The sequence below is a fragment of the Coregonus clupeaformis genome, chromosome 15, assembly GCF_020615455.1.
Source record: "Coregonus clupeaformis isolate EN_2021a chromosome 15, ASM2061545v1, whole genome shotgun sequence".
Lineage (NCBI taxonomy): Eukaryota > Metazoa > Chordata > Actinopteri > Salmoniformes > Salmonidae > Coregonus > Coregonus clupeaformis.
The window spans coordinates 3,039,364-3,065,553 of NC_059206.1; the positions used below are offsets into that span (position 1 = coordinate 3,039,364).

General features: G+C 45.7%; 1 protein-coding gene across 1 annotated transcript in view; it reads left to right on the forward strand.

Annotated features, from left to right (window-relative positions):
- Positions 1–982: 982 nt before the first annotated feature.
- LOC121583122 (metal transporter CNNM4-like) overlaps positions 983–26,190 on the forward strand; it is a 34,066-nt gene continuing 8,858 nt past the window's right edge. Inside the window, exons 1-6 of the mRNA XM_041899331.1 lie at positions 983–2,420; positions 13,840–13,983; positions 14,572–14,709; positions 15,185–15,354; positions 21,164–21,260; positions 23,062–23,151. Coding sequence (XP_041755265.1) covers positions 1,007–2,420; positions 13,840–13,983; positions 14,572–14,709; positions 15,185–15,354; positions 21,164–21,260; positions 23,062–23,151 — 2,053 coding nt within the window. The 5' untranslated portion in view covers positions 983–1,006. The remainder of the gene's footprint in view (positions 2,421–13,839; positions 13,984–14,571; positions 14,710–15,184; positions 15,355–21,163; positions 21,261–23,061; positions 23,152–26,190) is intronic.

Consider the following 26,190-nt stretch of genomic DNA (forward strand, 5'->3'; position numbering starts at 1 on the left):
GAGAGGAAGGAAACCGCTCAGGGATTTCACCATGGTGACATTAAAACAGTTACAGAGTTTAATGGCTGTGATAGGAGAAAACTGAGGATGGATCAACAACATTGTAGTTACTCCACAATACTAACCTAAATAACAGAGTGAAAAGAAGGAAGCTTGTACAAAACAAAAAATATTCAAAAACATGCATCCTGTTTGATGACACACCTAACAGGACTTGTGTTGATAACACTTCAAAAAATGTGGCAAAGAAATTAACTTTATGTCCTGAATACAAAGCTTTATGTTTGGGGCAAATCCAACACAACACATCACAACAGTACCACTCTTCATATTTTCAAGCATGGTAGTGGTTGCATCATGTTATGGGTATGTTTGTCATCGGCAAGTACTAGGGAGTTTTTTTTTAATTAAAGAAATGGAGTAGAACTAAGCACAAGCAAAATCCTAGAGGAGAACCAGGTTCAGTCTGCTTTCCAAACAGACACTGGAAGACAAATTCACCTTTCAGCAAGACAATAACCTAAAAAAGAAGGAGTTGCTTACCAAGACGACATTAGATGCTCCTGATTGGCCTAGTTACAGTTTTTATCTATTTAAATCATGTTGAATTGAGGCTGTAAAACAACAAAATGTAGAATAAGTTAAGGGGTATGAATACTTTCTTTTGGCACTGTAAGTGGAGGCTGCTGAGGGGAAGACGGCTCATAATAATGGCTGGAACGAAGCAAATGGAATGGCATTAAACACATAGAAACCATAGGTTTGATACCATTCCACTAATTCCGCTCCAGCCATTACCACGAGCCTGTCCTCCCAAGTTAAGGTGCCACCAACCGCCTGTGATGAACCCCAACAGTATGTAGCCTACACACGTGTGTGCGTGTGTATGGCTATACCTGCCGTGTCCGATAGGCGGTGCTTTAGGGATATAATGGTAATAGGAGCGGGGCCGGAGGGAGATGAGTAGTGACGTCAGCTCCCAGGTCGTTAGCACAGTGAAACAAACATGGCGACAGAATGGAGCGGGCAGCAAGGCTACGTTCTAACTCTAATCGTTTTTCTTTGGAGTGCAGTCGGGGGACGCACCGAGACAGCCACTTCCAGTGTCCGCAGCAGCGGGAGCCAGGTGCTCGGTATGCGACTGGAGAGGAGCGACAAACCGGCCACGACCACTGACGAAGGGGTCATCCAGGTAACGGAGGAGAGCACAGTGCAGCTCCGGTTCTACGGTGTGCAGCTCAACTCGGGCACCTGGGCGCAGATCCGCTTTACAGAACGAGGGGATGGGAACGAGGAGGGGGGAAACATTAACATTATTGACGACACACCTAACAGGACTTGTGTTGATTTCACCAAAGACTTCAGCATCGCGAACTACATGAATATCAGTAGCCGGGGGACCACGGGGGTACTCAGCATAAACATTAAGCCACTTCGTAAGAGTGAGCCGCACAAGGAGTATGGGCTGTGCATCAGGAGTTTGGCCGATGGCAGGTGGGCTCTGCTCGGGGATAGCGACGGGAGACTGCGGGTGGTGGAGGGGGAAAAAACTCTCCTCCCCTTGTGGTTCCAGATCATCCTCATCTGCTGTCTGTTGGTGCTGTCTGGCATGTTCAGCGGGCTGAACCTGGGGCTCATGGCTCTGGACCCAATGGAGCTCCGTATAGTCCAGAGTTGTGGCTCAGAGAAGGAGAAGAAATACGCCCGCAAAATTGAGCCCATCCGCAGCAAGGGGAACTACCTTCTCTGCTCGCTGTTGCTTGGCAATGTCTTGGTCAATACCACACTCACCATCCTCCTGGACGACCTGATAGGCTCTGGGCTGGGCGCCGTGGTCGCCTCCACAGTGGGTATCGTGATTTTCGGTGAGATCGTTCCCCAGGCGCTGTGCTCTCGCCACGGGCTGGCGGTGGGCGCCAACACCATCCAGGTGACCAAGTTCTTCATGTTGCTCACCTTCCCCCTCTCCTTCCCTGTCAGCAAGCTCCTAGACGTGCTCCTAGGCCAGGAGATCGGCACTGTGTACAACCGCGAGAAGCTGGTGGAGATGCTCAGGGTGACGGAACCGTACAACGACCTGGTCAAAGAGGAGCTCAACATGATCCAAGGAGCTCTGGAACTCCGGAATAAGACAGTGGAGAGTGTGATGACTCCTCTGGCGCACTGCTTCATGATTCAGAACGATGCGGTCCTCGACTTCAACACCATGTCAGAGATCATGGAGAGTGGCTACACGCGTATCCCCGTGTTCGACGATGAGCGCTCCAACATAGTGGACATCCTGTATGTGAAGGACCTGGCGTTTGTGGACCCTGACGACTGCACCACCCTGAAGACCATCACCAAGTTCTACAACCACCCGGTCCACTTTGTGTTCCACGACACACGGCTGGACTCCATGCTAGAGGAGTTCAAAAAAGGTGTTTGTATCTGGAGGGACGGGGGACACATGCACCTGTCAGACATCACCATATTTACATACATGGTTGATGTATGTAAAAGTATTTATAATACATTTGTCACTCCACATAATCAAAACACACACACACACTTTGACACACACAGATGTGCCGCTGTATTGATGTGTGTATCGACGAGTGGAATATCTCCACCCAGTTGTCATGTCACAATCTAGGGGTCATCAACTCTGTCTCTGGAGAGCTACAGGGACAAGGTTTGCAGGTTTTCATTCCAAACTTGCACTATTCACACCTGGTTGATTAGTTGAATCAGCTGTGTTAGTGCTGGACTGGAACTAAGGTCTGTACCTATAACTCTCCAGGACCCCTGCCATAATTAGTTCTGGGTCCATTCTGTTGTCATTTAGAATAGGAGGGCCACACGGGGGCAAGAACATTGGGCTAGGGCTGCTGTCATCACTCAGTCTTAGGGCTGCTGTCATCACTCAGTCTTAGGGCTGCTGTCATCACTCAGTCTTAGGGCTGCTGTCATCACTCAGTCTTAGGGCTGCTGTCATCACTCAGTCTTAGAGCTGCTGTCATCACTCAGTCTTAGGGCTGCTGTCATCACTCAGTCTTAGGGCTGCTGTCATCACTCAGTCTTAGGGCTGCTGTCATCACTCAGTCTTAGGGCTGCTGTCATCACTCAGTCTTAGGGCTGCTGTCATCACTCAGTCTTAGGGCTGCTGTCATCACTCAGTCTTAGGGCTGCTGTCATCACTCAGTCTTAGGGCTGCTGTCATCACTCAGTCTTACGGCTGCTGCCATCACTCAGTCTTAGGGCTGCTACCAATACTCAGTCTTAGGGCTATCCAGGGGCTATACTAGCTAGGCTGTTCAATCAAAATCGCTGTATCATAATGTTGTAACACATGTTATCAACAAGTTGTTTGATGTTGCATGCTCATAACACACAAACCTAGGTGGCTGACTGTATGCCTAGCCAGTTAGCTGACCTAAACAACAGTTTGTGTCATCATGAGTGTGTAAAGAAAGACAGTTGTCACCAGCTGTCATAACTGTTTATATATATACAGTGGGGAGAACAAGTATTTGATACACTGCCGATTTTGCAGGTTTTCCTACTTACAAAGCATGTAGAGGTCTATAATTTTTTATCATAGGTACACTTCAACTGTGAGAGACGGAATCTAAAACAAAAATCCAGAAAATCACATTGTATGATTTTTAAGTAATTAATTAGCATTTTATTGCATGACATAAGTATTTGATACATCAGAAAAGCAGAACTTTATATTTGGTACAGAAACCTTTGTTTGCAATTACAGAGATCATACGTTTCCTGTAGGTCTTGGCCAGGTTTGCACACACTGCAGTAGGGATTTTGGCCCACTCCTCCATACAGACCTTCTCCAGATCCTTCAGGTTTCGGGGCTGTCGCTGGGCAATACAGACTTTCAGCTCCCTCCAAAGATTTTCTATTGGGTTCAGGTCTGGAGACTGGCTAGGCCACTCCAGGACCTTGAGATGCTTCGTACGGAGCCACTCCTTAGTTGCCCTGGCTGTGTGTTTCGGGTCGTTGTCATGCTGGAAGACCCAGCCACGACCCATCTTCAATGCTCTTACTGAGGGAAGGAGGTTGTTGGCCAAGATCTCGCGATACATGGCCCCATCCATCCTCCCCTCAATACGGTGCAGTCGTCCTGTCCCCTTTGCAGAAAAGCATCCCCAAAGAATGTTGTTTCCACCTCCATGCTTCACGGTTGGGATGGTGTTCTTGGGGTTGTACTCATCCTTCTTCTTCCTCCAAACACGGCGAGTGGAGTTTAGACCAAAAAGCTCTATTTTTGTCTCATCAGACCACATGACCTTCTCCCATTCCTCCTCTGGATCATCCAGATGGTCATTGGCAAACTTCAGACGGGCCTGGACATGCGCTGGCTTGAGCAGTGGGACCTTGCGTGCGCTGCAGGATTTTAATCCATGACGGCGTAGTGTGTTACTAATGGTTTTCTTTGAGACTGTGGTCCCAGCTCTCTTCAGGTCATTGACCAGGTCCTGCCGTGTAGTTCTGGGCTGATCCCTCACCTTCCTCATGATCATTGATGCCCCACGAGGTGAGCTCTTGCATGGAGCCCCAGACCGAGGGTGATTGACCGTCATCTTGAACTTCTTCCATTTTCTAATAATTGCGCTAACAGTTGTTGCCTTCTCACCAAGCTGCTTGCCTATTGTCCTGTAGCCCATCCCAGCCTTGTGCAGGTCTACAATTTTATCCCTGATGTCCTTACACAGCTCTCTGGTCTTGGCCATTGTGGAGAGGTTGGAGTCTGTTTGATTGAGTGTGTGGACAGGTGTCTTTTATACAGGTAACGAGTTCAAACAGGTGCAGTTAATACAGGTAATGAGTGGAGAACAGGAGGGCTTCTTAAAGAAAAACTAACAGGTCTGTGAGAGCCGGAATTCTTACTGGTTGGTAGGTGATCAAATACTAATGTCATGCAATAAAATGCAAATGAATTACTTAAAAATCATACAATGTGATTTTCTGGATTTTTGTTTTAGATTCCGTCTCTCACAGTTGAAGTGTACTTATGATAAAAATTACAGACCTCTACATGCTTTGTAAGTAGGAAAACCTGCTAAATCGGCAGTGTATCAAATACTTGTTCTCCCCACTGTATACATACATATACAGTGGGGAAAAAAAGTATTTAGTCAGCAACCAATTGTGCAAGTTCTCCCACTTAAAAAGATGAGAGAGGCCTGTAATTTTCATCATAGGTACACGTCAACTATCACAGACAAAATTATAAAACAAAATCCAGAAAATTACATTGTAGGATTTTTAATGAATTTATTTGCAAATTATGGTGGAAAATAAGTATTTGGTCAATATCAAAAGTTTCTCAATACTTTGTTATATACCCTTTGTTGGCAATGACACAGGTCAAACGTTTTCTGTAAATCTTCACAAGGTTTTCACACACTGTTGCTGGTATTTTGGCCCATTCCTCCATGCAGATCTCCTCTAGAGCAGTGATGTTTTGGGGCTGTCGCTGGGCAACACGGACTTTCAACTCCCTCCAAAGATTTTCTATGGGGTTGAGATCTGGAGACTGGCTAGGCCACTCCAGGACCTTGAAATGCTTCATACGAAGCCACTCCTTCGTTGCCCGGGCGGTGTGTTTGGGATCATTGTCATGCTGAAAGACACAGCCACGTTTCATCTTCAATGCCCTTGCTGATGGAAGGAGGTTTTCACTCAAAATCTCACGATACATGGCCCCATTCATTCTTTCCTTTACACGGATCAGTCATCCTGGTCCCTTTGCAGAAAAACAGCCCCAAAGCATGATGTTTCCACCCCCATGCTTCACAGTAGGTATGGTGTTCTTTGGATGCAACTCAGCATTCTTTGTCCTCCAAACATGACAAGTTGAGTTTTTACCAAAAAGTTATATTTTGGTTTCATCTGACCATATGACATTCTCCCAATCCTCTTCTGGATCATCCAAATGCACTCTAGCAAACTTCAGACAGGCCTGGACATGTACTGGCTTAAGCAGGAGGACACGTCTGGCACTGCAGGATTTGAGTCCCTGGCGGCGTAGTGTGTTACTGATGGTAGGCTTTGTTACTTTGGTCCCAGCTCTCTGCAGGTCATTGGTCATGGTTCTGGGATTTTTGCTCACCGTTCTTGTGATCATTTTGACCCCACGGGGTGAGATCTTGCGCGGAGCCCCAGATCGAGGGAGATTATCAGTGGTCTTGTATGTCTTCCATTTCCCAATAATTGCTCCCACAGTTGATTTCTTCAAACCAAGCTGCTTACCTATTGCAGATTCAGTCTTCCCAGCCTGGTGCAGGTCTACAATTTTGTTTCTGGTGTCTTTTGACAGCTCTTTGGTCTTGGCCATAGTGGAGTTTGGAGTGTGACTGTTTGAGGTTGTGGACAGGTGTCTTTTATACTGATAACACGTTCAAACAGGTGCCATTAATACAGGTAACGAGTGGAGGACAGAGGAGCCTCTTAAAGAAGAAGTTACAGGTCTGTGAGAGCCAGAAATCTTGCTTGTTTGTAGGTGACCAAATACTTATTTTCCACCATAATTTGCAAATAAATTCATTAAAAATCCTACAATGTGATTTTCTGGATTTTTTTTTCTCATTTTGTCTGTCATAGTTGACGTGTACCTATTATGAAAATTACAGGCGTCTCTCATCTTTTTAAGTGGGAGAACTTGCACAATTGGTGGCTGACTAAATACTTTTTTCCCCACTGTATACATACATACATACAGTGGGGGAAAAAAGTATTTAGTCAGCCACCAATTGTGCATGTTCTCCCACTTAAAAAGATGAGAGAGGCCTGTAATTTTCATCATAGGTACACGTCAACTATGACAGACAAAATGAGATTTTTTTTCTCCAGAAAATCACATTGTAGGATTTTTAATGAATTTATTTCCAAATTATGGTGGAAAATCAGTATTTGGTCAATAACAAAAGTTTCTCAATACTTTTATATAATATACCCTTTGTTGGCAATGACACAGGTCAAATGTTTTCTGTAAGTCTTCACAAGGTTTTCACACACTGTTGCTGGTATTTTGGCCCATTCCTCCATGCAGATCTCCTCTAGAGCAGTGATGTTTTGGGGCTGTCGCTGGGCAACACGGACTTTCAACTCCCTCCAAAGATTTTCTATGGGGTTGAGATCTGGAGACTGGCTAGGCCACTCCAGGACCTTGAAATGCTTCTTACGAAGCCACTCCTTCGTTGCCCGGGCGGTGTGTTTGGGATCATTGTCATGCTGAAAGACCCAGCCACGTTTCATCTTCAATGCCCTTGCTGATGGAAGGAGGTTTTCACTCAAAATCTCACGATACATGGCCCCATTCATTCTTTCCTTTACACAGATCAGTCGTCCTGGTCCCTTTGCAGAAAAACAGCCCCAAAGCATGATGTTTCCACCCCCATGCTTCACAGTAGGTATGGTGTTCTTTGGATGCAACTCAGCATTCTTTGTCCTCCAAACATGACAAGTTGAGTTTTTACCAAAAAGTTATATTTTGGTTTCATCTGACCATATGACATTCTCCCAATCCTCTTCTGGATCATCCAAATGCACTCTAGCAAACTTCAGACAGGCCTGGACATGTACTGGCTTAAGCAGGAGGACACGTCTGGCACTGCAGGATTTGAGTCCCTGGCGGCGTAGTGTGTTACTGATGGTAGGCTTTGTTACTTTGGTCCCAGCTCTCTGCAGGTCATTGGTCATGGTTCTGGGATTTTTGCTCACCGTTCTTGTGATCATTTTGACCCCACGGGGTGAGATCTTGCGCGGAGCCCCAGATCGAGGGAGATTATCAGTGGTCTTGTATGTCTTCCATTTCCCAATAATTGCTCCCACAGTTGATTTCTTCAAACCAAGCTGCTTACCTATTGCAGATTCAGTCTTCCCAGCCTGGTGCAGGTCTACAATTTTGTTTCTGGTGTCCTTTGACAGCTCTTTGGTCTTGGCCATAGTGGAGTTTGGAGTGTGACTGTTTGAGGTTGTGGACAGGTGTCTTTTATACTGATAACAAGTTCAAACAGGTGCCATTAATACAGGTAACGAGTGGAGGACAGAGGAGCCTCTTAAAGAAGAAGTTACAGGTCTGTGAGAGCCAGAAATCTTGCTTGTTTGTAGGTGACCAAATACTTATTTGTTGAAAGTCCGTGTTGAATGTCCGTGTTGCCCAGCGACAGCCCCAAAACATCCTACAATGTGATTTTCTGGATTTTTTTTCTCATTTTGTCTGTCATAGTTGACGTGTACCTATGATGAAAATTACCGGCCTCTCTCATCTTTTTAAGTGGGAGAACTTGCACAATTGGTGGCTGACTAAATACTTTTTTCCCCCACTGTATATACATACATACATACATACATACATACAGTACCGGTCAAAAGTTTTAGAACACCTACTCATTCAAGGGTTTTACTTTATTTGTACTATTTTCTACATTGTAGAATAATGGTGAAGACATCACAACTATGAAATAACACATATGGAATCATGTATTAACCAAAAAAGTGTTAAACAAATATTTTGTATTTGAAATTCTTCAAATAGCCAGCCTTTGCCTTCATGACAGCTTTGCACACTCTTAGCATTCTCTCAACCAGCTTCACCTGGAATGCTTTTCCAACAGTCTTGAAGGAGTTCCCACATATGCTGAGCACTTGTTGGCTGCTTTTCCTTCACTCTGCGGTCCGACTCATCCCAAACCATCTCAATTTGGTTGAGGTTGGGTGATTGTGGATGCCAGGTCATCTGATGCAGCACTCCATCACTCTCCTTCTTGGTAAAATAGCCCTTACACAGCCTGGAGGTGTGTTGGGTCATTGTCCTGTTGAAAACAAATGATAGTCCCACTAAGCCCAAACCAGATGGGATGGCGTATCGCTGCAGAATGCTGTGGTAGCCATGCTGGTTAAGTGTGCCTTGAATTCTAAATAAATCACAGACGGTGTCACCAGCAAAGCACCCCCACATCATAACACCTCCTCCTCCATGCTTTACGGTGGGAAATACACGTGCAGAGATCATCCGTTCACCCACACCGCGTCTCACAAAGACACGGTGGTTGGAACCAAAAATCTCCAATTTGGACTCATTTCCACCGGTCTAATGTCCATTGCTCGTGCTAAGCTACAGGACTGTTTTGCTAGCACAGACTGGAACATGTTCCGGGATTCTTCAGATAGCATTGAGGAGTACACCACATCAGTCACTGGCTTCATCAATAAGTGCATCGATGATGTCGTCCCCACAGTGACCATACGTACATACCCCAACCAGAAGCCATGGATTACAGGAAACATCCGCACTGAGCTAAAGGGTAGAGCTGCCGCTTTCAAGGAGCGGGACTCTAACCCGGACGCTTATAAGATATCCCGCTATGCCCTCAGACGAACCATCAAACAGGCAAAGAGTCAATACAGGACTAAGATTGAATCGTACTACACTGGCTCTGACGCTCGTCGGATGTGGCAGGGCTTGAAAACTATTACAGACTACAAAGGGAAGCACAGCCGCAAGCTGCCCAGTGACACAAGACTTCCAGACGAGCTAAACCACTTCTATGCTCGCTTCGAGGCAAGCAACACTGAAGCATGCATGAGAGCACCAGCTGTTCCGGATGACTATGTGATCACGCTCTCTGTAGCCGATGTGAGTAAGACTTTTAAGCAGGTCAACATTCACAAGGCCGCAGGGCCAGACGGATTACCAGGACGTGTACTCCGAGCATGTGCTGACCAACTGGCAAGTGTCTTCACTGACATTTTCAACATGTCCCTGACTGAGTCTGTAATACCAACATGTTTCAAGCAGACCACCATAGTCCCTGTGCCCAAGGACTCTAAGATAACCTGCCTAAATGACTACCGACCCGTAGCACTGACGTCTGTAGCCATGAAGTGCTTTGAAAGGCTGGTCATGGCTCACATCAACAGCATTATCCCAGAAACCCTAGACCCACTCCAATTTGCATACCGCCCCAACAGATCCACAGATGATGCCATCTCTATTGCACTCCACACTGCCCTTTCCCACCTGGACAAGAGGAACACCTACGTGAGAATGCTATTCATTGACTACAGCTCAGCATTCAACACCATAGTGCCCTCTAAGCTCATCACTAAGCTAAGGATCCTGGGACTAAACACCTCCCTCTGCAACTGGATCCTGGACTTCCTGACGGGCCGCCCCCAGGTGGTAAGGGTAGGTAACAACACATCTGCCACACTGATCCTCAACACGGGGGCCCCTCAGGGGTGCGTGCTCAGTCCCCTCCTGTACTCCCTGTTCACCCATGACTGCATGGCCAGGCACGACTCCAACACCATCATTAAGTTTGCCGACGACACAACAGTGGTAGGCCTGATCACCGACAACGATGAGACAGCCTATAGGGAGGAGGTCAGAGACCTGGCTGTGTGGTGCCAGGATAACAACCTCTCCCTCAACGTGACCAAGACAAAGGAGATTATTGTGGACTACAGGAAAAAAAAGAGGACTGAGCACGCCCCCATTCTCATCGACGGGGCTGTAGTGGAACAGGTTGAGAGCTTCAAGTTCCTTGGTGTCCACATCACCAACGAAATATCATGGTCCAAACACACCAAGACAGTCGTGAAGAGGGCACGACAAAGCCTATTCCCCCTCAGGAGACTGAAAAGATTTGGCATGGGTCCTCAGATCCTCAAAAAATTCTACAGCTGCATCATCGAGAGCATCCTGACTCTGACTGGTTGCATCACCACCTGGTATGGCAACTGCTTGGCCTCCGACCGCAAGGCACTACAGAGGGTAGTGCGTACGGCCTAGTACATCACTGGGGCCAAGCTTCCTGCCATCCAGGACCTCTATACCAGGCGGTGTCAGAGGAAGGCCCTCAAAATTGTCAAAGACTCCAGCCACCCTAGTCATAGACTGTTCTCTCTGCTACCGCACGGAAAGCGGTACCGGAGTGCCAAGTCTAGGTCCAAAAGACTTCTCAACAGCTTCTACCCCCAATCCATAAGACTCCTGAACAGCTAATCATGGCTACCCGGACTATTTGCACTGCCTCCCCCACCCATCCTTTTACGCTGCTGCTACTCTGTTAATTATTTATGCATAGTCACTTTAACTCTACCCACATGTACATATTACTTAAACTACCTCAACTAGCCGGTGCCCCCGCACATTGACTCTGCACCGGTACCCCCCTGTATATATAGCCTCCCTACTGTTCTTTTATTTTACTTCTGCTCCTTTTTTCTCAACACTTTTTTTGTTGTTGTTTTATTTTTACTTTTTTGTTAAAAATAAATGCACTGTTGGTTAAGGGCTGTAAGTAAGCATTTCACTGTAATGTCTGCACCTGTTGTATTCGGCGCATGTGGCCAATAAAATTTGATTTGATTTGATTCTTGGCCCAAGCAAGTCTCTTCTAATTGGTGTGCTCTAGTAGTGGTTTCTTTGCAGCAATTCGACCATGAAGGCCTGATTCACACGGTCTCCTCTGAACAGTTGATGTAGAGATGTCTGTTACTTGAACAATGTGAAGCATTTATTTGGGCTGCAATTTCTGAGGCTGGTAACTCTAATGAACTTATCTTCTGCAGCAGAGGCAACTCTGGGTCTTCCATTCCTGTGGCGGTCCTCATGATAGCCAGTTTCATCATAGCACTTGATGGTTTTTGCGACTGCACTTGAAGAACATTTCTTGAAATGTTCCGTATTTAAGACCTTCATGTCTTAAAGTAATGATGGACTGTTGTTTCTCTTTGCTTATCTGAGCTGTTCTTGCCATAATATGGACTTGGTCTTTTACCAAATAGGACTATCTTCTGTATACCACCCCATACCTTGTCACAACACAACTGATTGGCTCAAACGCATTAAGAAGTAAAGAAATTCCACAAATTAACTTTTAACAGGGTACACCTGTAAATTGAAATGCATTCCAGGTGACTACCTCATGAAGCTGGTTGAGAGAATGCCAAGAGTGTGCAAAGCTGTCATTAAGGCAAAGGATGGCTATTTGAAGAATCTCAAATATAAAATATATTTAGATTTGTTTAACACTTTTTTGGTTACTACATGATTCCATATGTGTTATTTCACAGTTTGGATGTCTTCACTATTATTATACAATGTAGAAAATAGTAAAAATAAAGGAAAACCCTTGAAGGAGTAGGTGTGTCCAAACTTTTGACTGGTACTGGATATATATGTATATAGCCTAGGCCTTATTGTCAAGAGGGTCCTAGTAAAGCATCACTGCGGTTGTTATCCAGCACCACCAGAACACACCACAGAGAGAAGAACTGACTATATGACCTTCGAAGGTCTCAACTCTGTGCTCAGAGCAGGGATGTAGCCTACTAGCCTGGAATCCAAACCATTATGTACTGCAAACGGTGCATATCAGTTTGGATTCCAGGCTAGGGATGGACGGCTCTGGTCCTGGAGGGCCACTGTCTGTTTGTTTACATCCTCAAAGTTTAAATCAGAGGCTCATTCAGACTTGGGAAACCAGGTGTGTGTGCTCTGGGCGAACAGTGGGTTTAATGGATCAATTAGGAACAGCTGAACTGTCAGTCCGGCACTGTAGCACTCCAGGACTGGAGCTGGGGGTCTCCGCTGTAGAGCAAGCTGGTGGTACCAAAGTTCCTGTAGTGCTAACAGCTAAGTGCCCCACCTGATCCTGGAGACACACAGGGTGTGCAGGCTTTTGTTCCATCCCAGCATTAACACATGAGTAAGGTTGGGAACAAGGTGAGTGTTAAGGGTTAGTGGTTGAAATAGCCTTGTCTCTGTGGTTAGACAGCATGGTGACATAGTGGAGGGATATTGATAGTGACAGGCCAGTGCTGATCCTCACACCACACAGACAGTCAGAGATCAAAGATGGACGATACTGACTGAGCCTAACAACTACGCATTCAGGTCATCGCTGCGGCTATAATCACTGTGTGACCTCACTCTTCTGACCCAGTGGTGTGTCTTTACTCTTTTGTTTATTGGCTGGAGGGTGACAGCAGTGTGTGAGGTCATTAGTGAGATGTCAGCTGTGTTGTCAGTGGAAAGATGTACAGTATATGTGTGTTGGGTTCGGTTGACTCTTTGATGTTGGTGTGTGTGTTAGGTTGACTCACTCAGCCAATCAATTACCACTGTGTGTTCGCCTCCCCTTTAAGCGCAGGCTGAAAATACAATAGGCTATATCACACACTCAATATTATACATCATGTGACAGAGCTTGTAAAATACACAGAACAGTGTGTTCCCAACACTGAGGAGAGGAGAGGAGAGGAGAGGAGAGGAGAGGAGAGGAGAGGAGAGGAGAGGAGGGGGAATAGTAAACCAGGAGAGTGAGTGGATTATCCCCATCTCCCTTTGAGAGAGAGAGAGAGAGACTTTCTATATACCAGGGCTGCCCAACCCTCTTCCTGGAGATCTACTGTCCTATAGGTTTTCAGTCCAACCCTAATTTAGCGTATCTGATTCAGCTAGTTAAGGTCTTGTTGAGCAGCTAATAAGTACAATCAGGTGTGTTAAATTAGGGTTGGACTGAAAACCCACAGGACGGTACATCTCCAGGAAGAGGGTTGGGCAGCCCTGCTATATACAGTACACTTAAGTAGGCTACCCCCATCACCCTAACACCCAGGAACAGTCTCTCCTCTCAATCTTCAGATATTCCACAACAGCATTGACTCCAGTACTTACTGACTGACTAACTGACCCCTGTACTGACTGATCTTGGTCTCGTCACACTGGGTCTGAGTGTGTTCTGGTTCTTGGTCTGGGTATGTTCTGGGTCTTGGTCTTGTGGGTTCTGGTCTTGACTCTATCTCTGGTGTTTACCCTTCTAGGTAAATCTCACCTGGCCATCGTTCAGAAGGTGAACAGCGAGGGGGAGGGGGATCCCTTCTACGAGGTGCTGGGATTGGTCACCTTGGAGGACGTCATCGAAGAAATCATCAAATCAGAGATCCTAGACGAGTCCGACCTTTATAGTGAGTCAACATCAACCAACCCTGAGTCAAACTACACATGGACAATAGATCAGTCCAGAGTCCATTTGCTTCTACTGTAGTGAACTGGAGTATAATGAGTTAAATAAGGGATGGCCATTGGTTAACACTACTCCTGGAGAACTGCCCTGGTTCCAACCCTGTTCTAACACACTGATTCTACGAAGCAGCTTCTCCTCAGGACCTTGATTAACTGAATCAAGCGTGCAAGTGTAGGGCTAGAGTAAAAGCCTACCTATTAGCTCTTCAGGAGGAGTTATATTGTATTGAAACAGAGGCAGTGTTGCAGTTTCCCAACACACATCGCCTTCAGAATCCCACCCCCTCCACTAATTTCATACTGTCATCTCCCCACGGTGTCCCACCTCATTTCAAGACTGTCAACAGAAAAATACATAAAAAGGACGGAGCTCCCATCCTCCTAAAAAAAAAAAAAAGGGAAATATTTGTGGATAGTGAATTCACTCGTTTACTGTGCACACCTGGGTCAGTGGTAAACATGGTTGTTGCTGTTTTCCCTCTATCCTCTCTTCCTATTTTCCCTCGCTCTCTTTCTCTCTCTCTCTCCAGCTGACAATAGGAACAGAAAGAAGGTGGACCCTAACAAGAGAATGCGTGACTTCTCTGCCTTTAAACACACAGAGAACGAGTGCAGGGTGAAGATCTCTCCACAGCTGATGCTGGCTGCTCATCGCTTCCTGGCTACAGGTGAGTCGACTATCACCTGAAAGGAAATAGGAAGTAGCTAGTAGTAAACATTTTACTATAGTACCATACCATGGTATTGTAGTTAAGAACTGAACACAGGTCAACCAGATGTCATGGCATTCCAGTGGAGATTTGTCAGTGACACTTGACTTAAAGCCTGAAGTTATAACGCTTTAACTTGTTTATATGCCTTTATGAGACTTTATAAAGTCATTTAAAAAATGTAATCTCTATATATCAACAAAATGGTTGGTATTTAGTCAGGATAATCTTGAGATGAGTAGACATCATAAATGGGTCATAAATCCTCATAACATCCTTATGTTTATGCGTTATACAGCCTTTAAGTTTTACTGATTTGTTTGAATTGAAGGTACAATCTGTAAGTGGTTTCTGGGTGTGTCTCCCCATTCTGCCCTCACCCTCTCTCTCCCCTCACCCCCTCTCTCCGCTCTTCCACCTCTTCCCCCAACAGAGGTGAGTCTGTTCAGTCCCAGTCAAGTCACTGAGAAGGTATTACTGAGGATTCTGAGGCACCCTGACGTCATCCAGGAGATCAAGTTCAACGACAGCGACAAGCGCTCTGCTCTGCACTACATCTACCAGAGAGGCAAACCTGTCGACTACTTCATACTCATACTGCAGGTACACACGTAGTCCAACATGTAAAAACTTAAACACCAATGCAATATCTATCCTCATCTTACAGGTAGACAGTTCACTCACAGCTTTAAACACACACACATAGAGACTGGATTAAGGTCAACAGTGTGATTCCTGTGGTGTGACTCAGTCTACTGGCTTTAGCTCTTTAAGTGCACAATGTGTATATGTGTGTGTGTGTGTGTGTGTGTGTGTGTGTGTGTGTGTGTGTCAGGTGACTTCGTGTGAAGCTTGCTGGGGGGCAGACCTGTCCTTCACTAATTGATCCCTCTTATGTAAGGAGAGACTGAAAGAGGAGAGAAGAGGAAGGGGGGAGAAGGGGAGAGGTGACTAGAGTCAGGTGGAAAGGAGAAGGAAGGAGAGGAGACAGAATGGGTCGAAGAGAGCGAGGATTGGAAAGAGGAGGAACATTGAATGATAATTGAAGAGAAGAAGGGAGAGGAGGGGAAATTAGGATAGGAGGGGAGAGGAGGATAAGAGGAGGGGGGAGAGGAGGAGAGGCCCAGTGTTTCTGCTCCCACTGCCTGTGAACTAGCATCAACTAACCCCTCCCTTCCCCTGTTCTCCTCTCCTCCCCTGTTCTCCTCCCCTCCCCTCCCCTGTTCTCCTCCCCTCGCCTGTTCTCCTCCCCTCCCCTGTTCTCCTCTCATCCCCTGTTCTCCTCCCCTCCCCTGTTCTCCTCCCCTCCTCTGTTCTCCTCTCCTCCCCTGTTCTCCTCTCCTCCCCTGTTCTCCTTTCTTCCCCTGTTCTCCTTTCTTCCCCTGTTCTCCTCTCCTCCCCTGTTCTCCTCTCCTCCCCTGTTCTCCTCTCCTCCCCTGTTCTCCTTTCTTCCCCTACTACACCAAGATATGAGAGAGAGGGGGGAAGCTCACACATATCTAACCCTACCACTCCAGTGCCCCTGCACATTGTAAATATGGTATTGCCACTGACCCTGGATCTGACCCTGTATATAGCTACTGACCCTGGATCTGACCCTGGATCTGACCCTGTATATAGCTACTGACCCTGGATCTGACCTTACTTTTCTGTGTTCTTCTGATTTCTATTTGGGTTTTTGTTCTACTTTACTGTTTATTTTGTGTAGTACTACTGATATTGATTACTGCATTGCAGGGAAAGAGCAAGCAAGAAAAGCATTTCACTGTACTTGTGCACGTGACAATAAAAACTTGAAACTGACACACAGAGAGAGGGGGAGGGGGGCTCACATTGACACGCAGAGAGAGAGGGGAGGCTCACACTGACACAGAGAGGGGGGGGCTCACATTGACACAGAGAGAGGGGGAGGCTCACACAGGGAGAGAAGGGGGGCTCACATTGACACGCAGAGAGAGAGGGGGAGGCTCACACAGAGAGAGAGGGGGGGCTCACATTGACACGCAGAGAGAGAGGGGGGAGGCTTACACAGAGAGAGGAGGGGGGGCTCACACTGACACACACAGAGAGAGAGAGAGGGGGCTCACACTGACACAGAGAGAGGGGGGCTCACACTGACACAGAGAGAGGGGGGGAGTAGAAAGGGAAGCATACATACAGAGAGAGAGAGACATGGAGGGGAGAGAGAAAGAGGGAGAGGCTCACAGCTTCACACAGTCACTATAGCGTAATTCTCATTAACACAAAGAATCACAGTACTGCTTAAATTGGCACTGTGCTACATTACACACACATTAGTCCACTCTGACTGCAGACCGATAAAGCTTTCAGTGTTTAGGCTAGTATGTTTGCCTAACCCACAGACACACAAATACACACTGCCCCACAGAGCGCATCATTAAATCACAGCCTGGATTTCCGCTCCCTTAGTGGCGGTCGGGCCAAGGTTACCCCTCCCCCTGCTGTGTGCTGTTTCGCTGGGGGGATTACCCAGATCACCCTGGGGCAGAGATCAGGGCGATGAGTCTTAAACGACTCTGGGTTTTCCCATCAGTCATTTCACCACGCCTTTCAGTGTGGGAGGTTTGGATCCCTTTTCTGAGCAAGGTCAAAGCACTACATGTGTACATACCATAGCCTACCACAATTCACTCAAAGACAACACATCAACACAACACACAGACTTACCTAGGCTTAGCCCTCAGAACCCAATCCCCCTGTGTGTGTGATACTCTGTTGTTGACACACAAGGTGACACTGCAGATACAGTGACGGCTACATGAGCACAGCTGCTCTGGTACCACCATTCAGGAAGGTGTGGTTGTGTGTGTGTCTGCTCTAGGTGGTCATTGGGATCAGTGTTCATTTCATCAACAACAACTATGACGAAACATACTCGTCAACAACCTATTTTTCCTGACTAAAACTATGACAATAACGAGATGAGATGCCCTGGAAAAAAACGATAACCATTACAAATTACTTTTCATTTTAGTCGACGAAAATGTGATGAGGCGAGAATTCCACATGAGACTAATGGACAGTTAATTTGACATGAAGCTCCTTTTCATTTAATGCAGAATATTTCATGCAATCATTGGCAGAATCGACATCTTTCAGTTGCGCAGTCTGCTTGAGCTGATCTGCCCGCTCTCCCACACAACTCCCAGGATGTCACTTCAGTCACTCATCAATCTTTTGAACTGATGCGAAGCCAGGTGACTTGACTTGTAACTAACCTCAACTAGAAACCATGTTTACTCTCTCTCTTGCTTTCATGTAGGCTATTTTTGCTTTGATCACATCAGAAGCTCTATTTTCCCATGTGCTCTGTTATTCGTTCATCTGTGTTGCCGCTCTCGCGACGCGGTCCACTAATGCGAGTTGCGGTTGCTTTTTCCTAAAACGAAAGCTATTTGTTGAATACTAGGAGTACAGTAATACTTCTGGTATTTTTGGAAACCATAACCCCCCTTAACAGGTATGTTGGGGAGAAAATCAGAACTGTAAATTGTTTAACCTGTAGCCAAGGCTTTATAGCCTATGTGGTTAATTATGAATGGCATTGGTTACAATCTGCCACAATATCAATGTTGCCAGCTAATTTATACGAGGGGATAGTAGTCCTAGCTGGACAAGGCTATCTGAATGTGCACATGATGGAAGATACAGGTAGCCTACATATTCATTATTTAATAGAAAATAATGCACTGACTATTGTGACTAAAATGTCTGTGACAAAAATTGTCCAGTTTTAGTCGACTGATAATAACCAAAACTAACAAAGGATGAAATTACTAAAACGTGACTAAGACTAAAAGGTATTTTAAGACTAAAACTACATCTAAAATAGCTGCCAAAATTAACCCTGATTGGGATGTGTTGATCCAGGGCGCAGTGACATTAAACCCTCAGCGTGTGTGTGTGTGACACTGGAACCTCAGCATGCACACCTGCGCTGTGATATAATATTGATGAGATTGCCAGGGTTTTCTTTTACCCTGGATGGAGAGCTCACTCAAAGAAACATAGTAGATACAGTGAGGGAAAACATTTTTTGATCCACTGCTGATTTTGTACGTTTGCCCACTGACAAAGACATGACTTTTTTCTCAACACTTTTTGTTGTTGTTGTTTATTCTTACTTTTTTTGTTTAAAATAAATGCACTGTTGGTTAAGGGCTGTAAGTAAGCATTTCACTGCAATGTCTGCACCTGTTGTATTCGGCGCATGTGACCAATAAAATTTGATTTGATTTGATCAGTCTATAATTTTAATGGTAGGTTTATTCGAACAGTGAGAGACAGAATAACAACAAAATAATCCAGAAAAACGCATGTCAAAAATGTTATAAATTGATTTGCATTTTAATGAGAGAAATAAGTATTTGACCCCTCTGCAAAACATGACTTAGTACTTGGTGGCAAAACCCTTGTTGGCAATCACAGAGGTCAGACATTTCTTGTAATTGGCCACCAGGTTTGCACACATCTCAGGAGGGATTTTGTCCCACTCCTCTTTGCAGATCTTCTCCAAGTCATTAAGGTTTCGAGCCTGACATTTGGCAACTCGAACCATCAGCTCCCTCCACAGATTTTCTATGGGATTAAGGTCTGGAGACTGGCTAGGCCACTCCAGGACCTTAATGTGCTTCTTCTTGAGCCACTCCTTTGTTGCCTTGGCCATGTGTTTTGGGTCATTGTCATGCTGGAATACCCATCCACAATCCATTTTCAATGCCCTGGCTGAGGGAATGAGGTTCTCACCCAAGATTTGACGGTACATGGCCCCGTCCATCGTCCCTTTGATGCGGTGAAGTTGTCCTGTCCCTTTTGCAGAAAAACACCCCCAAAGCATAATGTTTCCACCTCCATGTTTGACGGTGGGGATGGTGTTCTTGGTGTCATAGGCAGCATTCCTCCTCCTCCAAACACGGCAAGTTGAGTTGACGCCAAAGAGCTCAGTCTCATCTGACCACAACACTTTCACCCAGTTCTCCTCTGAATCATTCAGATGTTCATTGGCAAACTTCAGACGGGCCTGTATATGTGCTTTCTTGAGCAGGGGGACCTTGCGGGCGCTGCAGGATTTCAGTCCTTCACGGCATAGTGTGTTACCAATTGTTTTCTTGGTGACGATGGTCCCAGCTGCCTTGAGATCATTGACAAGATCCTCCCGTTTAGTTCTGGGCTGATTCCTCACTGTTCTCATGATCATTGCAACTCCACAAGATGAGATCTTGCATGGAGCCCCAGGCCGAGGGAGATTTACAGTTATTTTGTGTTTCTTCCATTTGCGAATAATCGCACCAACTGTTGTCACCTTCTCACCAAGTTGTTTGGCGATGGTCTTGTAACCCATTCCAGCCTTGTGTAGGTCTACAATCTTGTCCCTGACATCCTTGGAGAGCTCTTTGGTCTTGGCCATGGTGGAGAGTTTGGAATCTGATTGATTGATTGCTTCTGTGGACAGGTGTCTTTTATACAGGTAACAAGCTGAGATTAGGAGCACTCACTTTAAGAGTGTGCTCCTAATCTCAGCTCGTTACCTGTATAAAAGACACCTGGGAGCCAGAAATCTTTCTGATTGAAAGGGGGTCAAATACTTATTTCCCTCATTAAAATGCAAATCAATTTATAACATTTTTGAAATGCATTTTTCTGGATTTTTGTTGTTGTTATTCTGTCTCACTGTTCAAATAAACCTACCATTAAAACTATAGACTGATCATTTCTTTGTCAGTGGGCAAACGTACAAAATCAGCAGGGGATCAAATACTTTTTTCCCTCACTGTAGATCAAACATTTACTCTGTAGCTAAATTGGTAGAGCATGGCGCTTGTAACGCCAGGGTAGTGGGTTCGATCCCCGGGACCACCCATACGTAAAAATGTATGCACACATGACTGTAAGTTGCTTTGGATAAAAGCGTCTGCTAAATTGCATATTATATTACATATTATATTATAGAAATAGAATAATAATAATCCATAATTATCATGTTATAATAATCCCATAAATCCATAATCCTGGGCAGAAATCCTATCATCAGATGCTCAGGCTTAACTTGACGACTGTGTAAATCATGCATGGATATTCATGGAGTTAGGATTCCGGCCTTTGTGGGTAGATCAGTGATTACACAGCACCATTTAAACAGTAGATAGAAGAGACAACACCACTGAAACAGTAGAAACTGCATTTCTCTGTGCGTTTGTGTTCATGTGTATGACATAAAGGTAGATACTTGCATACTGATGAATGCGCTTGAAGTTTTATTGTGCAAACTCCAGGTGTACTCATCAGCGTGAGGGTACCTATCTTTATTTAATTGGGTTACTTTTTGTACCCAGCACCTGGAAGTCACTGGGTGTGTGTACATTACTGTGTACATTACTGGTGTGTTCCTCAGGGGCGAGTGGAGGTGGAGGCTGGAAACGAGAACATGAAGTTTGAGACAGGACCCTTCTCCTACTACGGAGTTATGGCGCTTAGCACACCATCACTGGGTGAGCACACACACACAGCCGTAATGTACTGGATACAGTATATGATATGACACAAGCAATGCACACATACACACTGTTAAAGACAAACACACAGCCCCTCTCTCTCTCTCTCTCCCCCTCTCTCTCTCTCTCTCTCTCTCTCACCCTCTCTCTCTTTCTCACTCTCCAACTTTCTCTCTCCAACTTTCTCTCTCATACACACTGGCAGAAACACAAATAATAAACTTGGTTCAGTCAGACAGTATTTCTAGCCTTCAGTTTTTCTAGTATGGTTGTTTTATTCCTTAAACACCATCTTCACTGACCAACATCTGTAAATGTTCTACTCAAACACACATGCACCAGAGTAGATAGTGCTCCTACTAGCACTGTCCACAGCTCACAATGAGGCGTGTGTGTTGGCAAAGCTCACATGTAGGTGTATGTCACAGGAGGCTGCTGAGGGGAGGACGGCTCATAATAATGTCCTGAACGGCGCTAATGGAATGGCATCAAACACCTGGAAACCATGTATTTGATACATTCCACTGATTCCGCTCCAGTCATTACCACAAGCCCGTCCTCCCCAATTAAGGTGCCACCAACCTCCTGTGGTGTAGGTGTGTAATCACTTATGTTTTAGGAGATCCAACAGCAGACAGAAATGTGACCCACAGATGGTGTAGTAAACAGGTAGAAAGAAACACACCAGTGTCACCTTTAAAGGAGGACGGGAAGGTGTGTGTGTGTTCCAATGACTGGGTGTGTGTGTGTGTGTGTGTGTGTGTGTGAGAGAGGGCTTAGTTGGCAGGAAGGTGATGATGCCATAGGGCTGGAGCTGTGATGCCAACTATGGGTAGTATCTGAACCTAACAGGTGACACACACTCACTGATACAGAGAGCAGTGTTTAGTCCCATGTGAGCTAGAGTTGTTGAAATAGGAGAGAAATGTATCTCTGAAACCAGATCTCTTTAGAAACACTGACACCTAGGGGTCAGATAGCAGTATGACCAGCAGCCTCCCTTAAAGGTTTTACAATATAATCGGTGTACTGAGAGTCATAAAATGGAGTTAAGTTAGGCTTTCTATGCTGTCAGTATTGTAACTAGTCCTGTAGATGGCGCTACACATGCAGACATTAGCGGAGTAGGTTCTGGTTGTCAAAAGCCTTTTAAAGTTAAACACCAAGATTACAGTTACAGGACAAACTGGTTCTCTTCTCTCTCCTCTGTCTTCCTTTCTCTTGCTCTCTCTCTCTCTCCATCTCTCTCTCTCTCTCTCTGTCTAATATCTCTCTCTGTAATAGTGTTCTCTGTGCTCTGTGTGCGCAGCATCTATGTAATGTGTGTGCATGCGCTATATTCTGTGTACTGTACTGCTGCCTACACTCACATCAGTGTCTGATGTCACTCAGTTACGCCCCTACCATTGGTCTGTCTACCTCCAATCCGACAGCAGGCCTTCGTTGACCTTTTGAAAATGACGAGTCACTCAGGACGAATCTGAAATTGCACCCTATCCCCTATGTAGTGCACTAATTTAGGCCAGAGCCCTATGTGGCTAACCCTGGCCAAAAGTAGTGCACTATAATAGGGAATAGGGTGCCATTTTGGACGCAGCCTCAAATGTTTGGTTCACTAAATGTATATGATGTATAGAGGTGATAATGTCAAAGTGCTCTGTGAAGGAGAAAGGTTTGTGTGTCTTCAGGTCAGTCTGGGCGAGAGAGGCACATTTAACTCCTACAGAGCTGTTACTGCCTACCGATGAGTAAACGACAGCGTCTCTCTCTCTCCCCCTTCTGCCCACCCCTCTCTCAGCCGTCACTCCCCCTCTCTCCCCCTCAGTGGCGTCCCCCCCTCCACGACGCCTCTCTCTTAAGAGATTCTCTCTGTTCTCTCGCTTTCCAGGTAAAGAACCAACCACCCTAAGGGGAGGGGTCACATGGGGGAGGGGGGTGGGGTCACTTTATATGCCAAGATCACGTTTAAGTTTCCCTCCCATCATCCTCTTCTTCAGAGCCCTGCTCCAGCAAGTACAACCTGATAGACAGACAGCGTGGAGATCCACTAGAATATCAATACCTTACATACAGGAGCAGTTCTACTAATTGTTTGCTCTACCTCTTTTTATTTTTATTTTAAGTAGAGTAAAAGACGAAAACATTTCAACTCCCAAACGACACTTAACTCCCAAGATCTATTCCTTCTCTCACTCTCTGCTGGTTTTATTCCCTCTGGAAACCAAGAGTTACAAAGGTTTAGTAATCTAATCAGACCCTCAATCCTCTAATGCTTTTCTCCAGAGCTTGATAGCAGACTCACAGTAGCCTGGTTAAACCAGACTGATAGCAGACTCACAGTAGCCTGGTTAAACCAGACTGATAGCAGACTCACAGTAGCCTGGTTAAACCAGACTGATAGCAGACTCACAGTAGCCTGGTTAAACCAGACTGATAGCAGACTCACAGTAGCCTGGTTAAACCAGACTGATAGCAGACTCACAGTAGCCTGGTTAAACCAGACTGATAGCAGACTCACAGTAGCCTGGTTAAACCAGACTGATAGCAGACTCACAGTAGCCTGGTTAAACCAGACTGATAGCAGACTCACAGTAGCCTGGTTAAACCAGACTGATAGCAGACTCACAGTAGCCTGGTTAAACCAGACTGATAGCAGACTCACAGTAGCCTGGTTAAACCAGACTGATAGCAGACTCACAGTAGCCTGGTTAAACCAGACTGATGGCAGACTCACAGTAGCCTGGTTAAACCAGACTGATGGCAGACTCACAGTAGCCTGGTTAAACCAGACTGATGGCAGACTCACAGTAGCCTGGTTAAACCAGACTGATGGCAGACTCACAGTAGCCTGGTTAAACCAGACGGATGGCAGACTCACAGTAGCCTGGTTAAACCAGACTGATAGCAGACTCACAGTAGCCTGGTTAAACCAGACTGATAGCAGACTCACAGTAGCCTGGTTAAACCAGACTGATAGCAGACTCACAGTAGCCTGGTTAAACCAGACTGAAAGCTGCAAACAAAAATAAAAAAAGGCTAACCATTGAACGCCGGTCGAGATGACAGTGGCGCTAATGCAAATTAATAACGCTATTTTAGCATAACGCGTATTTACGCTCCACTACACCCTCTGGTGGAGTAGGATGGTATTGAATTATTCATGGTTTGGTGGACAAGCCGGTCCTTTTTTTTTTTATTATTATTATTTTTTTTTAGTCATTTAGCAGACGCTCTTATCCAGAGCGACTTACATGAGCAATTAGGGTTAAGTGCCTTGCTCAAGGGCACATCGACAGATTTTTCACCTAGTCGGCTCAGGGATTAGAACCAGCGACCTTTCGGTTACTGGCACAATGCTCTTAACCACTAAGCTACCTGCGGTCCTCTGCAGTCATCTTTCACTAGGAGTGACTGAGTGATGTGGAGTGGTGCAGTTCTTACTCTGCCCGGTAATTGCTGATGCTGACAGCTGAGCCCTATACAGTATGTACTGCTAACAGACTGTGTGCCACATCAGGTCACATCAGTGGGTTTGTCCCCTGTCAGCAGGACAGAGCAGAGCAGAGGAGCCTGGGACAACATTACTCAGTTTAGTGCCGATGACGGGCCCTATTCCAATAAGGTTAGGGTTTACAAGTTAGGGTTAAATGTATCTTTCCTTTCTTCCTTCATTCCTTTCTTCCTTGGAATAATAGCTGATCTGCTTCCCTCAGTACTGGTTTCACCAACCTTATCATGTTAGATCAGTGACGTGGAAGGAAGGATGGAAGGTAGGACAGTAGGAAGGAAGTATGGAAGGTAGGACAGTAGGAAGGAAGGATGGAAGGTAGGACAGTAGGAAGGAGGGAAATATTTTCGTGATATTGGAGCACGGCCAGGGATTTAGAAAGGGTGATAACAATTTCTTTGGACCTTTGGAATAGCTGGACTACACAGTACAGATTGAGGAAAAGGAGGAGGGAAGGAAGGGAGGAAGGAAGGGAGGAAGGAACTTGCTGGATGGGGCTCTAGATGGAACCACTGCTCCACGGCACTACCTCTCATCTCTGATCTTTAACCCCTGACTCCTTCTACCTAGTTGCCCTAACCACTGGTCCAGGTTCAGATGTTTTCTCATTGCCCTACTGGTTACATTTTGGGTAATCTGATCCTAGACCTGTGGTTAAAGGCCATCTTCTACCTTGCGCCACTACTACCTGATCCTGTCACTAGCATAGAATTAGAGTTCTATGATCACTGCTCTACTTCTGACCCTCACTACTTCCTATAACTAATAGTTCCCTAGACCCTTCCCCTAGGCACTTGTATAGATCTAAAAAGAGTAGATGGGTATAGGCAATACGATGCCAGTTTGACCCAGCCTACCAAAAGACAAGGTGGTACTATTACCACATGCCTATCCAATGTTCTTAGAAGTGTGCCTAGAAGGAACGAGCTATGGGGGGTGGATTTGGAACTGGGCATGCTTCACTCACTACACACTCCTTAACCCCAGCTCCCCTAACCAACACACATAAACACACACTCTCATAATGTCGACACCCCTTCCCGTTCCCCAAAGCCAATCAGAGCCTCATTTGCATGGCAGGCCTGTTGAGCAGATCCCAGAGCCATGAAAACTCAGGGAGATCAAACGCCACAGAATACTCAGTCTTGATCCTGGCTGTTGATTGGTACCCATGATGCCATCACCCTTGATCCTGGCTGTTGATTGGTCCCCATCACTCCCGATCCTGATATAATCCCTCTTTACCCCAGCATAAAATCTGTATATAACCACATCCTCCTCTAATCACCAGTCAATCGTACCCAACCTGCATCTTTGTGTGTCCATATGTTTGTGTTGCATATATATACCTGTTGCTCTCTGTGCTGCTGTGTGTAACACCACATCTGTGTGTTGCTGTTCAGTCCTGTATTATATATA